A 23765-nucleotide genomic window follows, 5' to 3' on the forward strand; every position below is an offset into this window, starting at 1 on the left:
TTATAATAGAATACTGCTAACATTTCAAAATTAAGCATAATTCTGGCCAGCTGACGGCCAGTTTACCCCCCAGCAGACCAGAGTCCCAGAGGTGCGACCGTGGCCGCAGCGCTGCCTGGCTTCTCTCCACCTGCATCGGCGGTGCATGGATGGCAGAATTCAATGTCTCCTCGTGACCTGCCTAAACCCCGGCTTCCAGCGAACGCCGATCCCGAGAGCAGACCCCCCTGCAGAGCAGTCGCCTTGGGATCTCATCTGCTCCTTAAAGGGCTCTGAGAAGCCAGGACCATTTCACAGATGGAGACACCGAGGCTCAGAGACACCTGCCAAGTCAGACAGCAAGGAAGTGACAGCACTGGGACTAGTCCCCAGGTGACCCGTGTGGCAGAGTGGCCGACTACACAGGCCCTGGCATTCAGCAGTAACTCCACTGCTCACCAGCTGTGACCTCAGGCAAGCTACTTAACTGCTCCAAGCCTCAGTTGCTTTGTTTGCGAAATGGACGTGATAGAATAGCACCCACCTCCCAGAGTCCCTCTGGAACCGAGTGCCTGGTGCTCAATAACTACCCAGAGAGAGACAGTTACTGTCACTATCAACTAGTCCAGGCTTCTTCCCACCCCTACAGTTATTTGTAGTTCGTTGAAAGGAATAAGGTCTGGGATCTAGGGACTGAGGGCCGGCTCCGATTCTTCCCTTAGCCCTGATCTAGGGCTAGTCCCTGCTCCCTCCTGAGACTTGGTTTCTGCATCTATAACATGGGGTGCTGTGAGACGTCTGTCACGGACCCTCATGACGCCAGGGAAGAGGACCTCCTGGAACTTGTGTGATGTCAGCAAAGGCACCCTCTGCCTGAGGCTCCCTGCCTCCCGTCCCTGCCCCACTGCTGACACCTCCCCACCTGCAGGCTCAGCGGCCCCCCAGGCCCTTCCCCCATGTGAGGTAGACAGGGGACCAAGTCACTCTTGCCGTTTGACTGACCCCCATGTGGTGCCCAGATCTGCAAAGAGGCCCCAGCTGCTTCTGCCTGACCCCATGAGCCCCAGTGCCCAGCTATCAGCCCAGGTCTCAGAGCGGGCCATCCCTGCCTTGTCCTCTGTGAGGCTGGGGCTGAGAGGACGTCTCATTCAGCCCCTCCCCTAAAGCTCTAACCCGAGTCCAGTCCCCAGCTTCTGGATGCAACCACAGCCTACCTGCATGTCTGAGATCCCCTTGTCTCCGTCCCTACTTACTGTGTGCTGCCTCCCAGCCTCCAAGGACACCCTGCTGCCTCAGGCTGCACCCCAAGGCTCTAGCCAAGGGCCGCTCCCCAGCGCTCCGCTGTCTATCTGTACCGTGTCCAAGACTACCTCCTGCCTGCCAGGTTGGACAACCTCCCCGTCTGTCCCTCTCATCCCAGTGCTGCTGGAGCAGGGAGGGGTGCCGGCCTGTCCCAGCCCTCCCAGCCCAGTGGTAACCAGCCACCGTGAGAGGGCTCCGGGAGGAATGATCATGGCGACGTGAGCTGAGTGCCTGCCATGTGCAGATGACAGCCTGGGCCCCTTACAGGTCTTGGCGCATCCATCCTCACAGCCTCACTATGGGGCAGGTTGTAGCTCTATCCCCATTTTCCTGATTAAAAAACCACAGCCCAGAATTCTTATATAATTCACCCAAGACTACTCAGTTAGTCAATGGCAGGGTCAAACCCGGCAGTGTGCCTCCAAGACCCAAACCCTTCATCTCTACACTGACAGCTCAGAGGGCTGGCCCTGGGCCTTCCTGAAAGGCAGCGGCTTCACAGACACCAAGCACTTTCCAGCCTAAACCTCCGCCCCTCTTGACTCAGCCTCTGCCCGGAAATCTGAAACGCCGGCAACTATCGGCCAGGACTCCCCTCCTCGTCGTCCTCGAGGCTGGCGCCAACCAGGGCTGCCTTTCTCCTGAGAAGGATAAACCCCAGACTTCTGAACACCCAGCACCACTCACGGGGGCTGCAAAATCCCCCGGCCCCCTGCCATGAGGCCTCCCTGCCCCCCTCCCGGCCCGCAGCCCATTTGGCATTTTCTCTCCTCGGGCTTTATCAGAGCAACAAACAGCCATGTCTCATCACAGCCACAATTCCTGGCCCCAGCAGTCTCCTGCCGGACTTGCTCCAGGACCTCACCACCTCACTAAACAAAAATGGCCAGTCAAGTCCAAAAGCACCGAGAAGTTCTTCCCACCATGCATGCATTCTCCCTCTCTCTCTCCTCTCTCTCTCCCCACCTCCACCACCCATCCCCACGCCCCAGGTGCCCTCACCTGTCACAATGGGGTAGGACTGCGGCCCTGGCACGCTGCTCCCGATGTCAGCTGGGGTGGGGCTGGTCAGGTTGGCCTTCATGTCGTCCAGCCCTCCAGCCAGCGAGGCCATGGCTGAATACTCAGTGGTCTGAAAGAGGAAACAAAACAGAGACATCTCAGCATCAAGACTCCAAAGCACCCCAGCCAAATGCCACTGCCGCATCCTGGGCTCAGCCCCTAGCCAGGCTAGCCCATGCCAGCACCAAGGCCCACAGGGGGCTCATAAACCCCTGGGGTTGAGAGGGCAGATTCAGCTTGACAGAGCAAGACAGGTGCCCAGAATTGACAATTCTCGCCAGCTGAAGAGGTGGGCAGGATTCAGCACTGCTTCAAGAGGATTCAAACCTTTCTCTCTTTGCGGCCTGCAGGTTCCCCTTGCCAGCCCCAGCCAGGGAGGGACAACCATCCTCCTCAATGCAGGGAGGGAGACATCAGGAACCAAAAGCAAGGCAGAAATAAGTCTTGGTGCCAAGAGCATGGAAGGATAGGTTTCTGATTTCTGTGTTCTTAAACCACAGATGGAGAATCACAGAAACAAGGGTTAAAGGGAACCTGGGACATCTCCAGCCCAAACCTTTATTTCACAGGTGAGCAAACTGAGGCCCAAGGGAAGGCTGTGCCCATGGGCCACAGGGCAGAGTCTCAGTCCAGGGGATGGTTCACCACGAACTCTCACCCAAAATCCAACACATACACCAAACCAAACGAGCCAGTTTGGCAAGTGTTTTTGAATTCTAGAAGCATGTAAACTCTTGCATGCTTAAGACTGCAGGGTACATACATCTGATTTACCAAGTCCACGCCACCCATGTGCATTTGGCCCGTGAGTCATGCTCCTTTCTTTAACCTATTTCATGAAATCAGATCTTGCCATGAGTCACTTCCTTGGCATCCAAGCCACTGTCAGAATGGTCTCCAGAAAAGGCTGGAAGATGCACACCTGGATCTTCCCACTCAAAGACGACTAAATCATAAGCATGAGTGACAGGTATCTTCCTCCTACCCAACCTCCAGGCCTATTTTCAGGTAAAGAAAATATTTACAAACACCCAAGCCAAAGAATTTGGTTGTGCACGCCAAGCGCTGGTCTGGGGAGTCCCCTGCAGGACCCTGGCTCTGCCAATGGAAGACATGTCACTCTCTGTGCAGGCTTATGTCCTTGGCAGGCAGGAACAGAAGACTGAAAGGAGTTGCGCGCCCCTGGGTAGGATGACGAGGACCACAGGGAGGGAAAGCGGAGGAGCCACTGGGCAGGTGGCAGGCGGAAGGGACCCCAGTTCAGGCACATCCCTGGTGCTTTTCTCTGCAAATGAATTAGAAAGAACTTCCTGGGCAGCTCTAATGCCAGCCAGAGCGGCCAGCAGCAGGGAGTCAGGAGGCAGTGCGGGCCCAGGCCCCCGAGACGGGTCCTCACCGAGCACAGCGCGTGGGCAGCTCCTGGGGTTCTCCAGACGTCCCCAGCAGAGGCCGATCCTGAAACACGCGGAGAAGAGCACAGGCTGGAGGCCAGCCCAAGTGCTTCTAAGGGAGAAGGACAAGAAGGGGACGCCTCCCCCAACAGCAGGAGTCACTAGAAAGCTGCAGTAATTAAGACAGTGTGGGATTGGCCCCAGGACAGATAAATAGACCAATGAAACCGACTCAAGTCCAGAAACTGGTCTGTGCATATACGGAAGCTTGATATACGAGCAAGACGACATACACCTCAGCAGGAGGACGGACTCTAATGAACAGAGCAGGTAACTGCTTATACATTCCGAAACAAGGGGGAAAGAAATTGGATCTTTACTCTACACCAGACACAAAAATCAATTCCCGGTGGATTAGAGACCGAAATGTGAAAGGCAAAGGCATCTAATGTGGTCGGCTCTAGGTCCAGCCAAAAATCCTCGGGAACAAGTCTGCTCTTCATGGAAAAGGAAACCAGAGGCGCTGGGATGCTCACACAAGGTTCTCAGGCACCGCGAGGACAGTAGTGTGTCCCGGTCATCCTGTCACCCTGCTCCAATGCCTTCTTCTCCAGGAAGTCCTCCCTGACTACCATTCCCCAGGAGGCAGGAATCCTGCCTTTGCTTGTAGTGCCAGAGCAGTAAGAACCATAACCTTCACGACCACGTGAAAAGCTCACATTATCCATCACTTACTCTGTGCCAGGAGCCGTACCTGTATCATCCCACTGAATCCTCACAATCACCCCATGAAGCAGGTTCTACGTGATCCCCACTTTCCAGATGAAGCCTCTGAGATTTCTATTATAGAGGGGAAGTGGCTTGTCTAAGGTCACACAGCTTCTAGGTGCCAGAGCCAGGATTCAAACCTCCATCCGACTCCCAAGTCTTGACAGTTGCCTGTTGATTTTCATACCACAGTGTGTCTTGACCCTTTAAGAGGTATGAAGTCAATTCGCTAGTACCAATATTTTACATAGTGAAACTGGAATGGACTGGGACAGAAAATATTCAAGGACCTCATACATGGAAAGAGTAAGTCCTGTTTTGTGACTCTCTGAGTCACATGTAAGTGGATATGTGTGCACTAGGTGGAGATGAAAACATGTTTCTTGCTACAGGTCGTGACCAGCAAAGTCTTTACTCCATGCAGCAGGGAGCTTTGGGAAGAGGTCACTGTCTAGACGTCATCCTCTGTAGAAAGAGTCTTGGTCACAGCATTAGCCTCCTAATTTGCCAAGAATGAATCTGGGAGTAACGCTCATGGGAAGCAGCTCCTTCAGTGCATTGCCATTGCAAAGACGGGAGGGGAGGAGGCCTCTGGTAAGGGTCTCTTCCTGAACAGCGTCTCCTGGAGTTTCTGGGGCCCTGGGGGAACGGTGCCTACTCCTCTCTGTATCCCCGAGTGCCCCGGGGAGGCCTGAGCACAGCGGATGGTCAGTGCTTACCGAGCCTCTCTTGTGTGCAGGACAGCACGTGAAGATCAGGCATGCTCTTTGACCTTTATCCACAAACCCCAACGGAAGAGTCACATGGCCCAGAAGCTCCATCTGGAGGGACAGGAGCACAGAGCCGGGGCCGGCAATGGTCGGGAAGGTTTCTTGGGGCAGGCTGTATTTAACCCGGGCCTGAGCAATCCCTGACCCCAAGGCTGAGCAGAGCTGAAGGAAGGCTACGAGGGAAGAGGCCGGAGTGATCTGGAAACAGGGCACCTGCCAACAGCTGCAGGAGGTGAAAGCAGCAGAGGCAAGGAGGGAAGGGCAGACAAGCTGAGAGTCGACTGTGCAGGGCTCGCACGGTGAGCACATGGACAAACAAATGGATGCGTCACCCTCATCCCTGGAGGCCAGGCAGCATCTCAGCCAAGAGTGGGTGTCCCTGCGCCTCCCTACCCCACTGCTGACTGCCCTCTTCCCAGACGCCAGGCTGGGCAGCGCGGTCTGCAAGGGAAAGCCTCTATTCCCCCCAAGAAAGCCGCGGCCCCCTGGGCTCGAGAAGATTGCCAGAGAGTGGTCACAAGGACACCTGCCTCTCACCTTCTCTAACGTCCACAGGGAAAGGCTTTTCTGCGATTCCATTTTTGTTCTAGTCAATAAATTCAGTATCAAAGTTTGTCCAGTCACGTCAACAGTTGGGTTTCGTCATCTTTTCAAGACACGAAGTTTTCACCTTGTGTTACCCATGCAGTGGGAGGCCCACAAATCCAGTTACCCACCACCACCGGCTACCAGGACGTACAGTGAACTTCCCTAAAGAGTGGGGGCTCGGGGACAGCGGGATTCGGAAGCCAGCCCTCACTGCCCTTTGCTGGCCGTGCCTCACACGGTCCACCTCCAGGGGCTGGCCCCGTGCCCAGGGCCCCTTCCGTGGCAGGATGCCGCAGCTCTTTCTCTCCTCCGCGAGCCTGCGGATGCTGCCGTTTCGTCTGGGTGTGTAATTACTCCCTGAGTCCACATCACTGTCTGTCCTCTGAGCTGCCTGTGACTTTTAAAGACAGCTGCTTTCTCCCCAATCCCCTGGGCTCCCTGGAACCTCCTACACTGGCTGCTCCTCAGCCACTCCAGGCACTGTCTTCCCTCTGCCTGAAGGCCCATCTCAGTCAGCTACTTAGAGAACTCCTACATTGTCCACAAGACCCAGCCCAAATGTCACCTCCTTGGTGAAGCCACCCCTGGGCCCCACACTCCTACGAAAAATCATGACTCCCTTGTTGGTGCTTCCATACATGGGGGCATTCTGCACAGACCTCCATTATCATACTTCCGACCACGTATTACGGCTGTTTGTCTTTCTCCCTCTAGGCTGCCTTGAGAGTCTGGAACATGGAACATCCCAGAGCCCCTGAAGTGCTGGTTGAAGGAATGAACATATGGTCCAGCAGCACCACTCAGCCACAGCCATCAAAACCAGCTGGGGAGTGTTTGCACAAGAGCTCCGAGCATACCCTAACCCCCGCCCCTGCCCTTCATCAGGTCAGGTGACCAGAAAACAGAGTCCTTGTCTCCCACTAGTCAAAGCCCCTGGGCAGTGCCCTCACTGGTCTGTGATGGAATATCAGGCGCTCAACATTGGTTAGAGGCAATTAAAATACAGCTGTACAAAGAACTTTTTTTTAACTTCTGGAGACATGCCTATTAGAATAGTCCTTTCAATCCCTCCTAAAATTCATTACCAGGAAAAAGTTTTTTCCCCGACGAATGGTTAATTGCCTCTGATTGAACAACAGGAACATTGGAAACCACTACACATCCCTCTTTGCCTTTGCTGCCAGGAAGCTCAGTCAAATTCAGTACTCAATTGCCACAACCACATCCTTGCTGGCACCTGGTGCAATGATCTTCCACTTTCCTCTACAAAATTTCTGGACCTTTCTACAGCCTTAAATGAACTAACTTAGATACATGTAATTGTTTATTTTGCAGGGCATCTCAAGTCCTTTCTGAAAGTGGAGTCTGGGAGAGGTAGAGAGAATGACAGAAAAAGAAAGATAGGAAGGAAGGTCAGGAGAAAGAAAGAGAAGAGAAGACAGAGGCATTATTGGTGCCTCCTTTCCTGGTAACAGCGGCAATCTATTTCCATTTCTCATAGTTACTGGGGAAGCCAAGGGCTAGACAGCAGGGTGCAGAGACCCTGGGTATGCACACAGTCCGACACGAGTACGTGTGCTGGTGCACCTCTGCACTTGGGAGCACAGCCCCCGCCCCCTCAGCCACTGACAGTCACAGGCAATAGCCGTCTTCCACATCCCTACCCTCTGAGCTCTTGGAGTTCTTCTTAGGATGTCATGGGCTTCTGCTCCCTTCCCACCAGGCCCGCCTGCTGCTGTCCTTGACTATGACCCAAGAAGAGAAATGAACTGAGCGTCAGTTCACAGACTGGCCACCCTAATGCAACCAACTGGGATGAAACTTCTCTGCCTACTGCCACAGGTTCCTGTCAGGCCTCAAGGTCAAGACCACCAGGTGTGCACACCCTCCTCACAGACACCGTGCTCCAGATGATGGGAAGTCCCACACTCTCAAACGTCTGAGCTAGAAGGACACTCAGGGTCATCCTTCCTGACGTGGAAAGACGGAGGTGCAGGGAGGGGAATGGTCCTCCTTAGCTCTTTTCTGTCTGCATCATTAGAGCCTTTGACCCCAGGATAGAAAGAGCAGTGAACCGGGAGCAATAACACGGCTTCTTGCCCCAGCTCTGCCTCTTTCTCAGCTGTGTGACCTCAGGAGAGCCAGGCCAGCGCTCTGAGCCTCATTTTCCTTATTATAAAATGAGGTGTAAGTCTGACCGCTTGCTGCCTGCCTGCCTGCCGGGGTGACTGCAAGGGTCCAAGGCTAGGACAGGGAGAGCCCTTGGGAAGCTAAGCAACACAAAGGGTTGAGGAGGCCTCGGAGGGACCCAGGGAGGCACAGGACCCAGGAAAGTGCGTGCTGGGGGTCATTTGGGTCCCTAGGAAATTACCTGGAAAAGGACTGCCTGGGGCTGCACCGAGTACGGTCTCATCAGCACGGGGCTCCACTGCCATAGCATGGAGGAGAAAAGAAACAGACCGTGAGAAGGGGGCGGCGGGAAGGGGACAGTGCAGGGGACGAGGCTGCAGGCTGCGACCTCAGATGGCTGCCTCGGGTCACGAGGCCTCCCCAGCACCTGCTGAGCTGAGCTTCTCCAGGCTCTGCCCGGCCTTAGGTGGCCCTCAGAAGCTGGGCCAGAGCCAGGCCAACCACTCCCATCCTGAGGGAAGAGACACCTGCCCCTCTGCACACCCACCCAGAGGAGGCCACAAGCTGGAGTAGGGGAGGCGTGTGCCAGGGCCTGGCCTGAGGACCTGAGAGTGAGGAGGCAGAGGGGCCGGTGCCTGAGCCGGCCAGACTGGGACAGGGCCTGTGGGCAGGTCTGTCCCTTCGCTGGCCTCTGCTTCCCCATCTGTCTGAGGACTTGCATTTGATCTCTAAGTCCCCTGCCACCGCTGACATTGTTTGCTCTCTAATGACCACACGACAGAGTATGGATTCCCTCTTCAACAGATGAATCTGAAGGCAGGAAAGGACAGATGGACAGGGACCCTACAGGTTAGAGGAGGCTCAGAGACGCATCAACCCATCGCAGTGCGGACCCTGATTCCAACAAACACACTAAAAAGTACAAGTGAAAACAAATATGATGACATGTAGTGACACAACTGGAAATGCCAACACCGATGAGTATTTGATGGCGTTACAGGATTTGCTAACTTTCAGGTGTGATAATGGTATCATGGTGATGCTTTTTAAAGCCTCGTCTTTTAAAGAGTCATTCTAAAATCTTTCCAGATGAAGTGATGTGATGTCTGGAGTTTGCTTCAAACGAAAGGGCAGTGAAGAAATGCGGGCTGTCTGTGCAATGGAACGCTAGTCAACCTTAAAAAGGAACCAGGTGTGATCGTGTCACGACGTGGGTGAACCCCAAGAGCATGCTAATGAAAGAAGCCAGACACCAGCGGAAAGTCCAGAACTGGCAAATCCACCGCCACAGGAGGCAGAGCAGGGGCTGGAGCTGGGGTCGGGGAGGCAGCGACTGCAAACCCACAGGAGGCATCTTTTTGGAGGGATGGACTGTTCCCAACCTGGACTGTGGAGTTGCTGGCACGACTCTATAAATTACTGAAGATCACTGACTCTCACACTTCAAACGAGGGAATTTCACGGTATAAAAATTGTACTTCAATAAAGCTGCTAAAAAGTAAAGCAGAATGTGGGGGAAGCAGGGCCATCAATGAAACGAGACTAGGCGTGAGTCGATGATGGTTGAATCTGAGTAGAGGTTTAGACTACTCCGTCTACTTTGGAAATGCTCCATAATTAAAGTCAAAAACCCCAAACAGCTCATATGTAACCCATGGCACCACTTGCCAGCACCCATGAGCCACCCAGTGAATACCGTGGAGTCGTGAGAGGACCCAGGAGGCTGAGGACAGCCAGGAAGTTACTCTCTTGAAGCCTGTTTTCCCTCCATCGCAGGGACCTCTACAGTCCCAAACAAGAAGCATAAGGCCTCCCGTCTGCCTAGCACTTTCCAGTCTGCGAAGCCCTTGCAGGTCCATTATGTCCTCGGGAATGCTGGGCTGTGGGCAGACATGGAGACGGAGCTCAGAGTGGGGAACCCAGGAGCGCCAGCTCCAAGCTCAGTGCCACCCGTTACCCCAGAAGCAGAGTTAGAATTGGAGAAGATGTCACTACCAGCCCTGAGGGTGAAGCTCGGACACTTAGGGAGGGACGTGGGACGTCCTCCTCCGTGAAGCACCCTGACCACAGACCAATCTATACGCCAGGTACGGAGAGAGGTCTGAATCTGCAAGCAAGGAGGAGGGTTCCATACTTCTGCACCCTGGGCCCACAGACACTGCACCTGCAGAGCATGCGTGAGGAACAGTCCCGTCTTATTACAGAGATTCGAGTGATTGGAGGCAGCCTGGAGGCCTGGCTCTGCCATGGACCCCATGGGACCTGGGCCCGACCCACCCCTCGAGGCCTCTGTGACACCATCTGTCAAACCAAGGAGGTGGACCAGAACCAGCAGGGCCCTTCTGGCTCTGAGGCCTCCCCTGGGTCTGCTCCCCACCCAGGCAGGGTGCTCGCCCAGTGGACAGGTTTCTCCCCGACGTGGCTAGGCTGGCTTAGGCCACGTTCTGTGGGGGTGAAGGTGCCGCCCATTCGACCCAGGCCCCTGAGTCTAGAGGCCTGCAGCGTCGGGGAGGAAGCGGCTGAGGAGGCCCAGCGGCCCTGGGGCCAGGAGGACAGCGTTTGAATCTGGCAAGGCCAGGTCTGTGCCGTGTGGAACTAGGCCAGGCAGCTCACGTTCGAGGCTGCCTTTCTCATTTGCAATGTGGGGTCAAGGTCTTGAGAAGGCACAAAGAGGGTGATACGAAGGTCAAGGCCTTGAGGGCAGGCCTTTTTCTTCTCCTCTTTTGAGTCCTCAGGGCCAGACATGTAAATAAACACTTTAGAAAGGCTGGAAAGGGCAATAGCAGGGATCCGTGTGGTGGTGGAACTGTCTTGTATCTTGAGTCAAACAAGGCCAATAGCCCAGTGGGATACTGCACTATAGTCTGATGTTATCATTGGGGGAAACTGGATAAGGGTCTATGGGATCCCTCTGTATTATTTCATACAACTGCATGTGAATCTACAATGATCTCAAAATAAAAATTTCAATTAAAAAGAATGAAAAACAAAAAACAAGGTTTTAGCATTCCTTTCCAACTAAACCTAATCAAGATTCATTAAACTTGGGGAAAAAAATGTTTGCTGAATGGAGAGACTATGAATGATACTTGCAAAAGTACTCCATAATCTAAAAAGTGCTACTGTTAGTATTTACTAGGGGGAAAAACTGCCAAGGATTCTGAATGACCTCCCTCCTCCAGGAAGCTTTCCCTGATTTCCCCTCCTCTGTGTTCCTAGAACATCTAAGCGAGCATATCTCTACCACTGCACTTATCACTCTGCATTGTACATTTAATTGTTTAGGGCCCTCATCCACCAACTAGAATGTGAACTTCATGAGGATGGGGCTGCATCTCCTTCATCTTTGTGACAGCAGCTCCTGGCCCAGTGCCCAGCTCTGTCCAGATATGACATAAACGCCTGTGGAACCAAATGAACTGGGACAGGTAGTATGGCCTGGCTCTGCCAACAAGTCCAGAGGTGCTGCCTAGGGTCACTGAGACAACAGTGATCTCGAGGTGCTTTTATTCATCAGAAAGTCCCACTGGCCTGAAGGAGACCTGCTCTTTATTCATCTGGCTCTCCAGAACCACGCCCGGGCCGGGTCAGAACGGTTTGCAGTGGAATTGCCGGGCTTCCAAGAAGAGATTTGCAAAGTTTAACTGACTCATCTCTCCCCACCTGTTCCCAGCCTGCCAGGCGCCCCTCCAGCTCAGCCCCAGCCCCTCCCAGGTGGTGTGGAGAAGCAGGGGAAGCCCCCGCGGGGAGACTGAAATCAGATATTGTGGTTTCTGGCTGGGAGAAACCTTTCCGGCAATGACTAATCAGGAGGCCCTGGTTTTTCCCCCATTACCACTTAAAAAATCTTAGTGAGCCCCAAATCCCAGCACCCAAAGGAGCTCAGGGCTTATGGAGGCTGATTTTTCTCTGATGCCTGAAACCCACCAGTGACGGGGAGCTCACTACTTCATGAGGCAGCCAGTCCATGGCCACACAGCTCTGGCTGTGAGAAAGTGCTAATTCTGCCCTCCTAGGCCCCCGAAGCTGGTCTGGAGTGTGCCCTCTGGGGCTCCATTCCCAACAAACATCCTCTCAGGCCACAGGCACCAGCACCAACCCCCTGGGATCCAAGGCAGGGCTCCAGGTCCTCCACTGCTCGCTCTGGACATGGTCTCTCTGGTGGGGAATAAGAAGCTCGCTGCTGCTCTTCTCGTGGCCTTGCCCCCTGGCTGGCTCATCTGCTCTCAGTCAAGGCAGAGCTCACCACAAGTTCATAAGACATGGAAAGTGACCTTGTGTGTGATTTTTTAAAAAGCGTTCATTTCTCTCCTCCCTAACCAGCGTGCTATTTGCAAGCCAGAGTGCTCTGTGCTTATAACCCATCCCTGGGCCCCCACTGCCTCGGGGCAATGTTGACCTGAATCGCTCGGGGCCCCAATCCAGATCCCAGCCTACTTCCCATCCTCGACTTGGATCTACCCTCCTTCCAGAACACTGCCCTCTCCTCCAACCACACCACACACACACTAACCCCTGAGCAGCCAGGCCACTCCACTCACACCTTTGCTCACACTGTTCTCCCATCCTCGCCCCTGGCGAAATTCTTGTCCTCTAAGGTCCAGTTCAGCTGTCCTCTCCTCCTGGTGCTTTCCCGAAGGCTCTGTGGCTGAAATCACCTCCTTCTCGGAATTCCTGTGGCATTTTCCAAGCACCACATTTAGGACATTTGTCCCACATTATTTTCTTCCGGTCATTTGGCACTGCGTCTCTCTGCCTTGGAGATGGGGAGGCTCCCATGGGCAGCCTCCTGCTTCCCCCGAGAGGCCTGGACAAGATCCATCCTGAGTGAAGCTGGACGAGGGCGACAGGGAAGAAGCAAAGGAACTGGGGCCCCTGAACCTCAAGAAATCTCCAAGAAGAGCAGGAAGAGAACGCTGCCCTGGGCTCCGAGCATCCCATTCTTATCTTCTCAAACAGAAGAGAAGAAATGACAGGTTCGGACCACAAAGCTCCACTTCTGGAGGACGAGAGCTAGGACTCAGCAGTCAAGGCCTCCTGAATTAAGAAGATGTGGGGCTGGGGGGCGGGGGCTCCCTGTCCGGGGAGCCCCAGGGTCTGCTTCGGCTCCGCCTGCCTGTGTGACGAGTGGCTCCAGATCCTGATATGGAGAAGAGGTGGGAGGCTTCCAGAGACTAAGATTCATCTCACAGCAGCCAGATTCCACGGGCTTCTTCCTGGCGGTCCACGGTGGGTCCCGGCTGTTCCATCCTGCTACAGGGCTAGGAAGGGAGGAGGGCAGGGGGGCCCATTCCCCCAAAGGAACGCAGGCCTCTTGGCTACCAAGGGGCCGGAATGGTGGCATGCAAAGGGGAGCCCCATCCTAAAGTACCTGGTGTGGGAGTGGAGGGGGCTTCCCAAGACGCTCGTAGTTCACTTTCTTTTGGACTCACTTCCCAGCTGTGGGAGAAGAGAAGCTTATCCTGGGGCCGGAAAGAAATGAAAAGGCTTCCCTCTGCACTGCAAGATCAATGGCGGGGGGCGGGGCGGGGGGGGGCTGGGTGGCTGAGTGGTGACACACACGTGCACACACACTCCTCAGGTCAAGGCCACCTCTCTGCCCCTTCTGCTGCCCATCACGAAGGAAAGAACTTTCCAACAGGCGATGTTCTGCAAAGGCAAGCAGACAGGCTCAGGATGGAGTGTCCTCTTTGTCACCAAGCTTCGCTAGGGCTAAACAGAAACAGGGTAGAGAAGCACCAGAACACAAAGGCTGAGGGGGCTGGGCCTCCCACGCCGACCCGGACACCTCGGTTTGCAAGTCAGAAGCCTCTGCCAGCTCTCACCTCAACCCTCACACACAGAGTAACGGGCAGAAGAACTGCATTTCCTGGATGCTCACGACACTCTGGCGACTATTCTCCATGATAAAATACATTAATTTATTTAACCCTTACAACAACCCTATGGGGAGAGTATCATTATCCCCCTTTACAGACGATGAAAATGAGGCACAAGGGGCCCAAAGAACGTGTCCAAATCACCCCCCAGCAGTGCAGCTCCAAGTTGATCTTGAGCTCCACAGTACAGCCCCTCTCCGCCCAGCATCAACCCCATCCCAGTCCAGATGAGACAACCGAGGGGAGAGGAGCTGAGTAAGCTGCTGAGAGGGCGTGAGACTCAGGTTCTGTCTGATCCCCCAGGTCTCTGGTCTTCACCACAGTGAGGCGCTGGGGCCCAGGGAGGAATGCCAACTGCGAGGCCAGGCGCATCTTCCCGTGCTCCATGACCTCACCAGACACCTACTGCTCCTGACACTACACCTGCGACAAGGCCAATCCTCCACCCTGAGCCTCTTTTCTCTCCTCTCCTGAAGTCCTTGTCTGTCCACCCCTTCAGGTCCTGGCTCAAGAATGACCTCCTGGAGGAAATGTTGCCAGACGGGTTCAGTCATAGATGCCGTTACCTTTATCCTCCCTTCTCCCCGCTTAGACTCTGAGGACAGCCTACACGATAAACTCAGAGGATAGCCGTGCTCAGATTCTTGTCGATGTTAGCGATTCCTCTTAACATTAGTGGGACACAATAGAGAAAGAAGCAGAAACGTGGGACACTGTTGGCGCTGTTAGGGAAGAATCGACTCCTTGCTTGGTTCTTTATGAAGGTACCATTCTGGCTTTTAAGATCAGAAACTAAAGGAAGGAGATGCGAGGCTTAGATTGTAGCTATTATGTGTAAGCCTGAATTTTAGCAAATGTATATAACAGAGAAAAAAGCCAGCAAGGTAACAACGGTGTTTCCATTTATACATCTTTTTATCAAGGTTAACTTGACGTAAGAGCCTTTGCTTTTAATTACTGAAAATACATTCATATTTTGCAGTTCTGTGTTAATTCCATGAATCTTGCATTTGCACCTGGAAACAAAGCATAATAATCATTCTTTGCGCTAATACCCGTCATTTACTTAAACAAGCAAGCCATTGGCCTCGAGACTGGACCTGTAAACAAACACTTCTGAAAGCTCGGCTTGAATTTGACTTTTAACAATTCCTTTTTCTCTCTCATATACATACGTACATACATTAAAGTTAGCCTCCTGGTTTTATTTCCCTCACCTGTCTCCCACAAATCAAACCTCAAATAATATAAAAGTGCTGACTCGAAAGAGGCTTCACACAAACAAACAAGAGCTTTCAAGCCAAAGGCAGAGGTGTTCACATCTCCCATCCGATCATCCCCACGTCCTCTGCCTGATCCAGAACAGTCTCTGCCCAGCCGCCCGGGAAAACGCCGAAACAGCTCGTCGTCATTTCCAGGAGAGGAACAGGTCTGATCCCCAAACAAAAGAAAAGTTCAGTAATAACAGGAAGCTGGGAAAACCCAGGCGGACTTCTCCTTGCCACCCGTGTCAGGCTCACAAAGAGAAGAACTCGCACCATCCGACATGGTTGGGAGAGTTTAATCCAAAGCAGTGCTAATTAATATCCCGGCTTCCAGAAGCCAGTGCCGCACACAGCCGCGAGGGCAACAGGGCCATTCTCCCTTCATTTTATGGGAAGAACATTTTCATTACAAAGCCTCCTTCCAGACACTCCTCTCTCGGCCAGATTAGCCTCGAGAAGGAAGCGGATGATCCATATCTCAGAACTTCTTCTCTGCCCATTAATTTTATTATTTATGTCCCATTTTAAAAGCTTATTGGTGCAACTCCCTGTGCACCTGGCCAGAGCCCTTCTGATGGCAGTGGTGTTTTCCCACATCCCCTGCTCAGGAGCAGTTTATGCAGTGGTTCCAGAAGGTGCCAACGTTTTGAAATGTGCCTTGGAGAGAGAGCTGACTCAAGTGGCATTTCCTGCCTCCCCGCTACACACACCTTTTTTTTTCCAATGAATGTTGAAGGTTCTAAACTCACTCATTTGTGAAATATATGTGGACTCGATGGCTTAGCATGAGCTCTGGGTGATCCCCTGAGACCTCTCGAAATCCTGGGGGATGCCCTAGGCGCCCCCACCCAAATCAAGTGTCCCCAGATGTTCCAGCAGAGTTGACCCATTTTTAACCCAAATAGGCAGGCCTGGTGAGGCCACGTATCTTACCATTTTATTCTGAAACCCCACGTGCTCAAGGCTGTCTCTTTCCGGCCTCCTAAAGGGGCCCCAAATCCAATCTAAATGTCTCAAATTTACCTGTTTGTCTTTTATACATATAAATAGCTGCATTTCCATTCTCTCTTTGTTTCTCATTTTCATTTGGTTCTAATATCTGCATGTAAATGTCGGAAAATAGCATCTGTAATTGGAGATTATGAAGTATGGCCAGCTCCTGACAGGCCGCTAAGGAAGATGGATTATCCTCATTTTTCTGTAAATTTTGTCAATTTTGGAATTCATAAGCTATCAACACTGATCAAAATGGGACTTCACAGCTGTGTCAAAAAAGAGAGCGAGAGCGAGAGAGAGAGAGTGCCCAGGCGGGCGGTTGCGTGCAGGGGCCCAGTGGCAGGCGGCTGTGGTACTGGCACACCAGACTGGATGCCCAGTGTCGTTGGCGGCCACCCTCCTCCCCTGCCTCCTCCCCTCCACGCTCACAGCTTCCCAGCACCGGCCACCCGGGAACTCGGGGTGGGGCTATCCCTAGCTAAATCAAATAGCTAAATCATGCTCCTGGAAGGCCGCAAATCCTCCAAGGCACCCACTCAAACCCGAGGCTTAATTTATTGCCGGGCACTGCCTTCCTTGTTCATCCGGAGGAGTCCGCGGGCTCCCTCTGTGCGGCCTCCAACATCTTCTACTCCTTCCAGACCATCACAGCCCACTTGAGGCAATTGTGTTGGTCTCTCTCTCTCAATTTTCCCATTACTGGGAGTAAGTACTGTTGGGACTCTGTAATAGCCCGACTGCAGCCCATATCAATAACAGATGAGGTTTAATCGTCCAACACAAAAATTATTTAGGCGCAGTAAGGACATTCAATGTCATTTGCATAATGGCATTTCTATCGCACGCACCTAACCCGTCTTGCATAAACAAGGCCTTGGGACCATAAATAATAATAAATCATGACGTCTGCACGCCTCTTGCAGTAATAGGAGCCACTCTTTGTGGAAATTATTTCAGCAGGAAACGGGCACTGTAATTTTAAAGACATGTGGCGCAGTGAGGCCCAGTAAATCACGCCGGCGCACTGTCCCCAGGAGCAGCCCGGAGACCCGCCCTGAGCCTGCAGCGACATCCCTGGGTGTCTGGAGGAGGGCAGGCCTTGAGGGGGAAATACCCAGGACACCCAGAGTGGACACTAGAACGTGCCACTGTCCCAGTAAACACCAGGAGGGTCGAACATTCAGAGCCCAGCACAGGGAGAGTCAGGTTTGGACCTGGAGAGGCCCCCAGGCCTCAGGGTCAGAACTGGCTTTGTTCCAGGAGAGTGGACGCTCACTGAGGGCAGCAATTTTCGTCTGCTCTGTTCCCTGCTGTAGCTGGAGCAGTACCCAGTACCCAGCAGTGCTCAGGAACCATTCTAGAGGAAAAGCAATAAGAGGAGAAGATGCTGGGCTCAGGTAGGGAGTGGATGAGAAGAGCCCTGAAGGCAGGTGGGGCAGACAGAGGCACAGCCCTGGGGGTTAAGGCAGGAACTAGCACCAAAGGACTGGACCCGCTGAGCTGTGAGCGACAGTGAAAATGCCCAGTAAACTCTCAACTACCACAGGAGGCAGCTGTGGGGTGAGAGAAAGGCACAGATGGGAGGATGGCAAGCAGAGTGGTGAGGCTGCAGGTGGGGTGCCAGGCAAGACTGGGTTAGCATCCCAGCTCCCCATCTCAGCCTGCCAGCCTCACCCTCTTGCCCCAACTTCCTCACCGGTGGAGCGAGCCTAACACCAGTATTGAGCCCACAGAGTCGTCCCGGGGTTTAAATGAGATAATGCGTGCAGTGAGCACGCTGACCGAGCTCCACCATCACTATTGTTGGTACAACTGCTATTCTTCAGGAAACAACTAAGTGAATTCAAGCACAACTCTGCCTCTTACTGGCTGTGTGATTTGGGACGAGCTACTCCACCCTCTGGGCCTCAGCTTCCTCTGTCTGTCCAAGAGCACGATAAGACGGTCCCCACCCACCTCGCCAAGCGGCTGTGACTCAAGCGAGGTCATGCTGTGAAGCAACTTGTTGGCATGAAGTGCGTCTGCAGGGGAGGGATGAACATAACATCCCTCATGAGTGTGAGCAAGGAAAGATGGCGAGAGTCTCCAGCAGCTGCCCACGGTCATCTCCAGCCACCCCCACCCCTGGCAGCACCCTAAAAGTTCCTGCTTTCCAGAAAACGTTCTGGCAGGATACACACCACACCAACCCCCGTGCTGCCTCCGGGAGGGACAACAGGGGCAGAGACTGGGGTTGTTAGTCTAAGCCTGACCTGTGACGAGCTGATTTTCCTAGAAAGAAGCACTACCGTGTCACCGAGATTGCTAAAGCTGAGGAGGTTTCATACCCCTATGCCTTGGCACAAGCCAGTCCCTCTTCCGGAATATCAAAAGCTCCGGAAATGCTGACAGAACAGCAATAAAGGGCCAATAAGTGATTTAACAACTGCATTTCTCTCCAAAAGGACTGAAGAGAAACAGCCATCATTTCTCCCCTGAGTCCTCCTTTCCAGCTGGGAGGCCTGGGCCGTGGGCCGCACTGTCCTGGGAATGGGGTGACTCAGAGGCCCCAGGACCTGTCCGGTACTCCGGCGCCTGCAACGCCACCTTCGCCTGACACCTCTACCTTACCCTCCCCCAAATGTGAAAACTGCTCAAAAGCCCCAGAAAGTCTGTAGTTTGGTTATTAGTATCGCACCAATGTTGGTTTCTTAGTTTCAACAGGTGGACTGTGGTTGGTAAGATGTTAACAACAGGTGAAACTGGGTGAGGGGTGTGTGGGAACTCTCTGTAGTATCTTCACAACTTGTCTGTGAATTAAAAATTATTATTCCAAAATAAAAAGTATATATATATATATACAGAAAGAAGCCATACCTCACTCATAGGAGAAAAGCAAGTTAAAATCGCACTGTACCATTTTTCATTTCTCAGATCCACAATGAGCCCAGAGGCTGACGCCACAGGGCGGCAGCCTGGGAGCAGGCCCTCTCCCTTCGAGGGCCTCTTTGGGGAGCAGGGCTCCACCTCTCAGAGTCCGCAATGCATATGCACTGAGCCAGCCACCCCACTTCTGGGAACTCCTCCCGCAGGTACAGTCTCCCGCCTGCGCCCAAATAAACGTGCACAAGGACGATCCCCGCAGCCTTCTCTGAACAAGCTTGGAAGCAGCCAATAGGAGACTCGTCAAACAAGTTCTGATCCCCATGTCTTGGACACTATGCAGCTGTGAATAAGGATGAAGCAGCACTCTATCAGTACAGAACAGTCTCCAAGAAATATTTGTTAATGGAAAAGAGCAAAAACAGAACACTGCATATAGTATGCTACCATTTGTGTTCAAAAAGAGGGGACTTACAGGGGTATATTCTGGAATCCACACAAATACCTTACTGTCACCGAAGTATTGTATGTAAATCTCTAAAGAACACGGAAGAAACCGGTAAGAGCGGTTGCCTCCCAGGAGGCGAACTGGGTGTCAGAGAAAGGAGTGGGGAGGAGACTTGCTTTCCACTGTATACATTTGGTATTATCTGAAATTTTTATCATTTTGCATGTATTACCTAGTAAAATTTTTTGAATATAAATATAAATTAAGAGTGTCTCTCAGGTAAGTGGCAACGAGCACGTGCTGCCTGGACTCGAACAGAGCCATGGCTGGCCCACGAGCCCCTCAGGACCCCGTCTGTCTTGAGGGGTTCCCTGCACACCTCTGCATCACCCAGCGTGTCTGGCACGAGTCCCCCGGCAGTGTGCTGGGCAGCTGGTGGCTGGGTGCCTGCATTCATGCGCCCACCTGTGCGTCTAGAGCCCGGCCCCCCGGCTCGGCTCAGGGAAGGGACTGAGGCCTCTGACGTCAGACCCACAGCTCCCGGCAGTGTCTGAGCTGGAAAGGATTTGGGGTTCCCCCCTTGATCAATTTTCAGATGGGAGGTTGAAGGCTGGGGAGGGCAAAGACCGGCTCAAGGGGGCACCGCGAGCAGGGAGGAGAGTCCAAATCAGAGCCCAGGTGTCAGGAAAAGCAACACTGGCATCCAGAGGAGGACGGACAGGCTCGTTTCTCTGGCTCTCAATCACTTCATTGGCAAAATGGTAAGAAGAGCTTCTGTCTCCCTTCAGACCCCAAAAGCATTAATAGGGATCAAATAAGGTCACCGACACAAAAGCAGCCAGGGCACTCAGCTCCTCACACAGACAGAACCCCACGGCCGTGCTGGGAGGGCCTTGAGGAAGATCCCGCATGGGTGTGTTAAGTCCGCCACAGGGGCTGTGCTTAGCTGCTCACGCCTTTTATGCTGAGCTTTGCTCCAACTTGATCAGAGAGGTATTGTCTTTACTATTCTTTCTTTTTTGTAGGTGCAGAAACTGAGGCTCAGAGAGATGAAGTGAGTTTCCTACAATCACACAATTAATAAGATTGTAACGTGCAGCAGGCAGCTACAGATGCTGTTGCTGGAGGCAGAGCTAGCAGACAAGCTGCCCGCAGGAGTGAAGGCTGGCTTTTTGCCCAAAGTGCATGGGCACAGGAGCACCGGTGGCCATGAAAGGCCATGGACAATGACACGCAGGGCCCAGTGGCCGGTCAGCTACCTTCAGCACAGCTGATTCTACCCTGGGGGGCTGCAGGTGCCCAGGCCACTCACCAAGGAGTGGACCACCCACTGACACCTGTCTTCCAGCCCCCTCCTCTGCACCCAGCCCTCGTTCCCCCAACCCAGGGCCTTCTCTGTCCTCAGGCTTCCCCTCCTCCAGTGCATGCCCCATCTCAGCCCTGCCAAATCCATCTAGCCTTCTCCATCTCAGGCCCACTATACCCAACCTCAACCACTTCCCACTCTTTTCTCCCCATTCCCTGTGACCATCTTGCCATGTGGGTCTCTGGTCTGTCCGCAAGATGACTGAATGTATCTCCCCAGGGACATTGCCTTGAGGTGAGTGCAGTCCAAAGATGGAACTCCAACAGAGACGGGGAATCTGAGGTCCCCACATCCGCCGCAGTATCTGGCTGGCTGGCTCCTAGCACCCCACAGGCGGCAGCTCTAATCCATTTCCCATCCTTTCCTATCCCTCATTTCAGATGGTTACGCCTGGCCTCCAGAACTTGCACGTGGAGTTTTACCACCCAACAGTTCTTTCTAAAACCAGAACTTCATGGTAAAATAAAGCTGATCCTCCTCACTTACTTCAACTCTACTGAAGATGTCACTGAGAATTTGTGGATTAGTTTGACATTCACACGCACACACAAAAGCCACATCTTTGCAAGCTATTTAATACCCAAAACGAAGACCTAGGGACCTCTGTATAAAGATTCAGGGTAAAACAATATTGCAAGAGAGTTTTCGGGATAAAATTGGAATGGAAGAATAAAAATGGAAGACTTTGAGAAGAGTACGTGAGTCCCCAAACAACTGCGCCTATTAGTGATGGTTATGTGACTTTAGTTATGCATTCACTCATTCTTTCATGCCTCATCACTTTCCAGAAAAGACTGAAGGCAGCTCACAATGATGCAAAAAATACTTGGAGGTGGAGAGGGCAGAAAGGAAAGCAAGAGGAGGGCATAGGATGGGACCACAATAGTCAGTTGGAGCCAACAGTGAACATGTATGACACACTAGGCGTGGGCTCTGCACCGCACAGGGACCCTCACTTAAACCTCACTGCCCAATAAGGCAAGCACTCATCGCCCCCATTTTGTAGATGAAGAAATGAGGTTTAGCGAGGCCAAGTAACCTGCCCAAGACCATGCAGTTGGTAGGCGAAGGAGTCGGGACTGAGCCCAGGCAGCCTGGCTCCAGAGCCCGTGCTCTCAAACATCACGCTCTCCACACCCTCAAAGCCAAGACTGAGGCCAGAGGCCTATGAGCTTGCTACAGGAGGGACCACACCTGGCCCTTCTCGCTGCCAGGTGGAACAGCGAACCCTGGTGCGTCACTGCACAGACTCCATGAGATGAAAACTGTCCACTGCTCACAGGTTCTTCTGCCGACTCTGACCAGGCAGAGTCTCCCCCAGCCCTCCCTGAAGAGCAAGCTGAGAGGTCCTGAATGTCCTCCAGACCCAGGGAGCGGCTCCCGAGGCTATTTCTTACAGTGTCCCTCGGCAGGTGCTGGCACCAACCACAAAGTGCTGCTCAGTAAATGTAACTCTAAGAGGACTCCATGGGGCTTCAGTTATCCAATGGAATGGCTGGATCTGGGAATACTTTTAGAATAAATGGAAGATTCATAGGCAATACATTCTCCAAGCAATCAGGTCTGAATAGTGCTCCTCTGAGCCAAATAGCAACAATGGGCAGCACTCTGCTTGCTCCCAAGCGGCAGGAGGGAAGCAACCCTGCGCCTGCAGTTCAGTGCAGCCCTAGCTGTAAGCAGCACCGACCCCCTCTTCCGCAAACTGAGGGCCTGAAGCCTCGCAGTGGGAGCGGAGCAACTGCTGGCTGGCGGAGATGGGGACCTCCTTAGAAAATCATCCTGGATCCGCGCCAACACTCAGGTGTCTAGGCGACGGAGACCCTCCAGTTAGCACTGTCACAGGCTATGTTCCACTGTGGCCACACCCACGGCAGGCGTAGCCACACTCCTATCTCTGTCATTAAAAAACAAAGGAAATAAAACTCCCTTTGGACAACTAGCTTTGATCAGAGCTACTTCCAGTACCTTCCTAGATGAAATCTATGCCAAGACAACCAAATCAAGGAGCTTGTTAAAAGGGATTGCTAGTTACAGATCTGTTCAAACTGGGGAAACAGGGCCTAAAGATAGCAATGTTTACTTTAGAATAGTTGGCCCACAGACATTCTCGGTGGCATACTGGATCCGCTGGTCCAATTTTTCGGGCCACTCCTTGAAAGAGACAGAGGATCCAGTCTTCAGATGCCAGCTTCACCGCTTACCAGCTGCCTGGCCTTGGAAAGTTACTTAGCCATTTTGTTCCTGGGTTTCCTCATCTGTAAAATTAAGGGAATCAAGTCCCAACCTCACAGAGCCTTTGAAGGGATTAAATGAGTTAACACACACAAAGTGCTCGGGCCAGGGCTCTGCACCACACAAGCTCTGTTACTAGAAAACAGCACAGCCACGGGCCGGAGAGCATCCGCCTGAGTTCTCTACACCAGGAGGCAACACACACATCATCCAAAAAAGCAGCAAACAAAAGAAGAGCGTGCAGGCAACCGTGCTGCTCTATCAGGAGGTGAGACCCTCCAAGTCTGAGGCTCCCGGGCCTGCCCTGCTTCCCCGGTTGGGAGCTCTGCAGACAGGCAGTGCAGCTCTGAGGGCTCCTGCACGTGGCCCCCGGGGCCCAGACGGTCAGCTGGAGTTTTTAAACCAGGTAGCTATTACTAGGAACCAGTCAGAGATCTAGAGCAATCCCAGCAGTTGCCCTCAGTCTGTAGAGCTGGAAAAATAAACTTCCCCAGAACCAGCCAGAACCTGGCCCACACTCACTAGGTTGACACCTTTAGAGATTATGACCCCAAATCTGCCTGTTATGGGCTCTAATGGCCAGTCTTAGGTGCTGCCATCAGACTTTCCTGGGGCTAAGCTTCTCCAAGGCAATGAAGGGTTCATCTTTCAAGGTTGTGTGTGGCTATTTGTGGGTTGTTTTGCCCCCAGCACAGATGCAGTGTTCTGACTCCAGGATAATGGAAGG

At 53.0% G+C, this 23765-nt stretch overlaps 1 protein-coding gene across 1 annotated transcript in view; it reads right to left on the minus strand.

Annotated features, from left to right (window-relative positions):
* PAX5 (paired box 5) overlaps positions 1-23765 on the minus strand; it is a 181706-nt gene that overhangs the window by 77379 nt on the left and 80562 nt on the right. Inside the window, exon 13 of the mRNA XM_046671775.1 lies at positions 2284-2413. Within this exon, the coding sequence (XP_046527731.1) occupies positions 2284-2413 (130 nt within the window). The remainder of the gene's footprint in view (positions 1-2283; positions 2414-23765) is intronic.

The sequence above is a fragment of the Equus quagga genome, chromosome 1 (genome assembly GCF_021613505.1).
Source record: "Equus quagga isolate Etosha38 chromosome 1, UCLA_HA_Equagga_1.0, whole genome shotgun sequence".
NCBI classification, from domain to species: domain Eukaryota; kingdom Metazoa; phylum Chordata; class Mammalia; order Perissodactyla; family Equidae; genus Equus; species Equus quagga.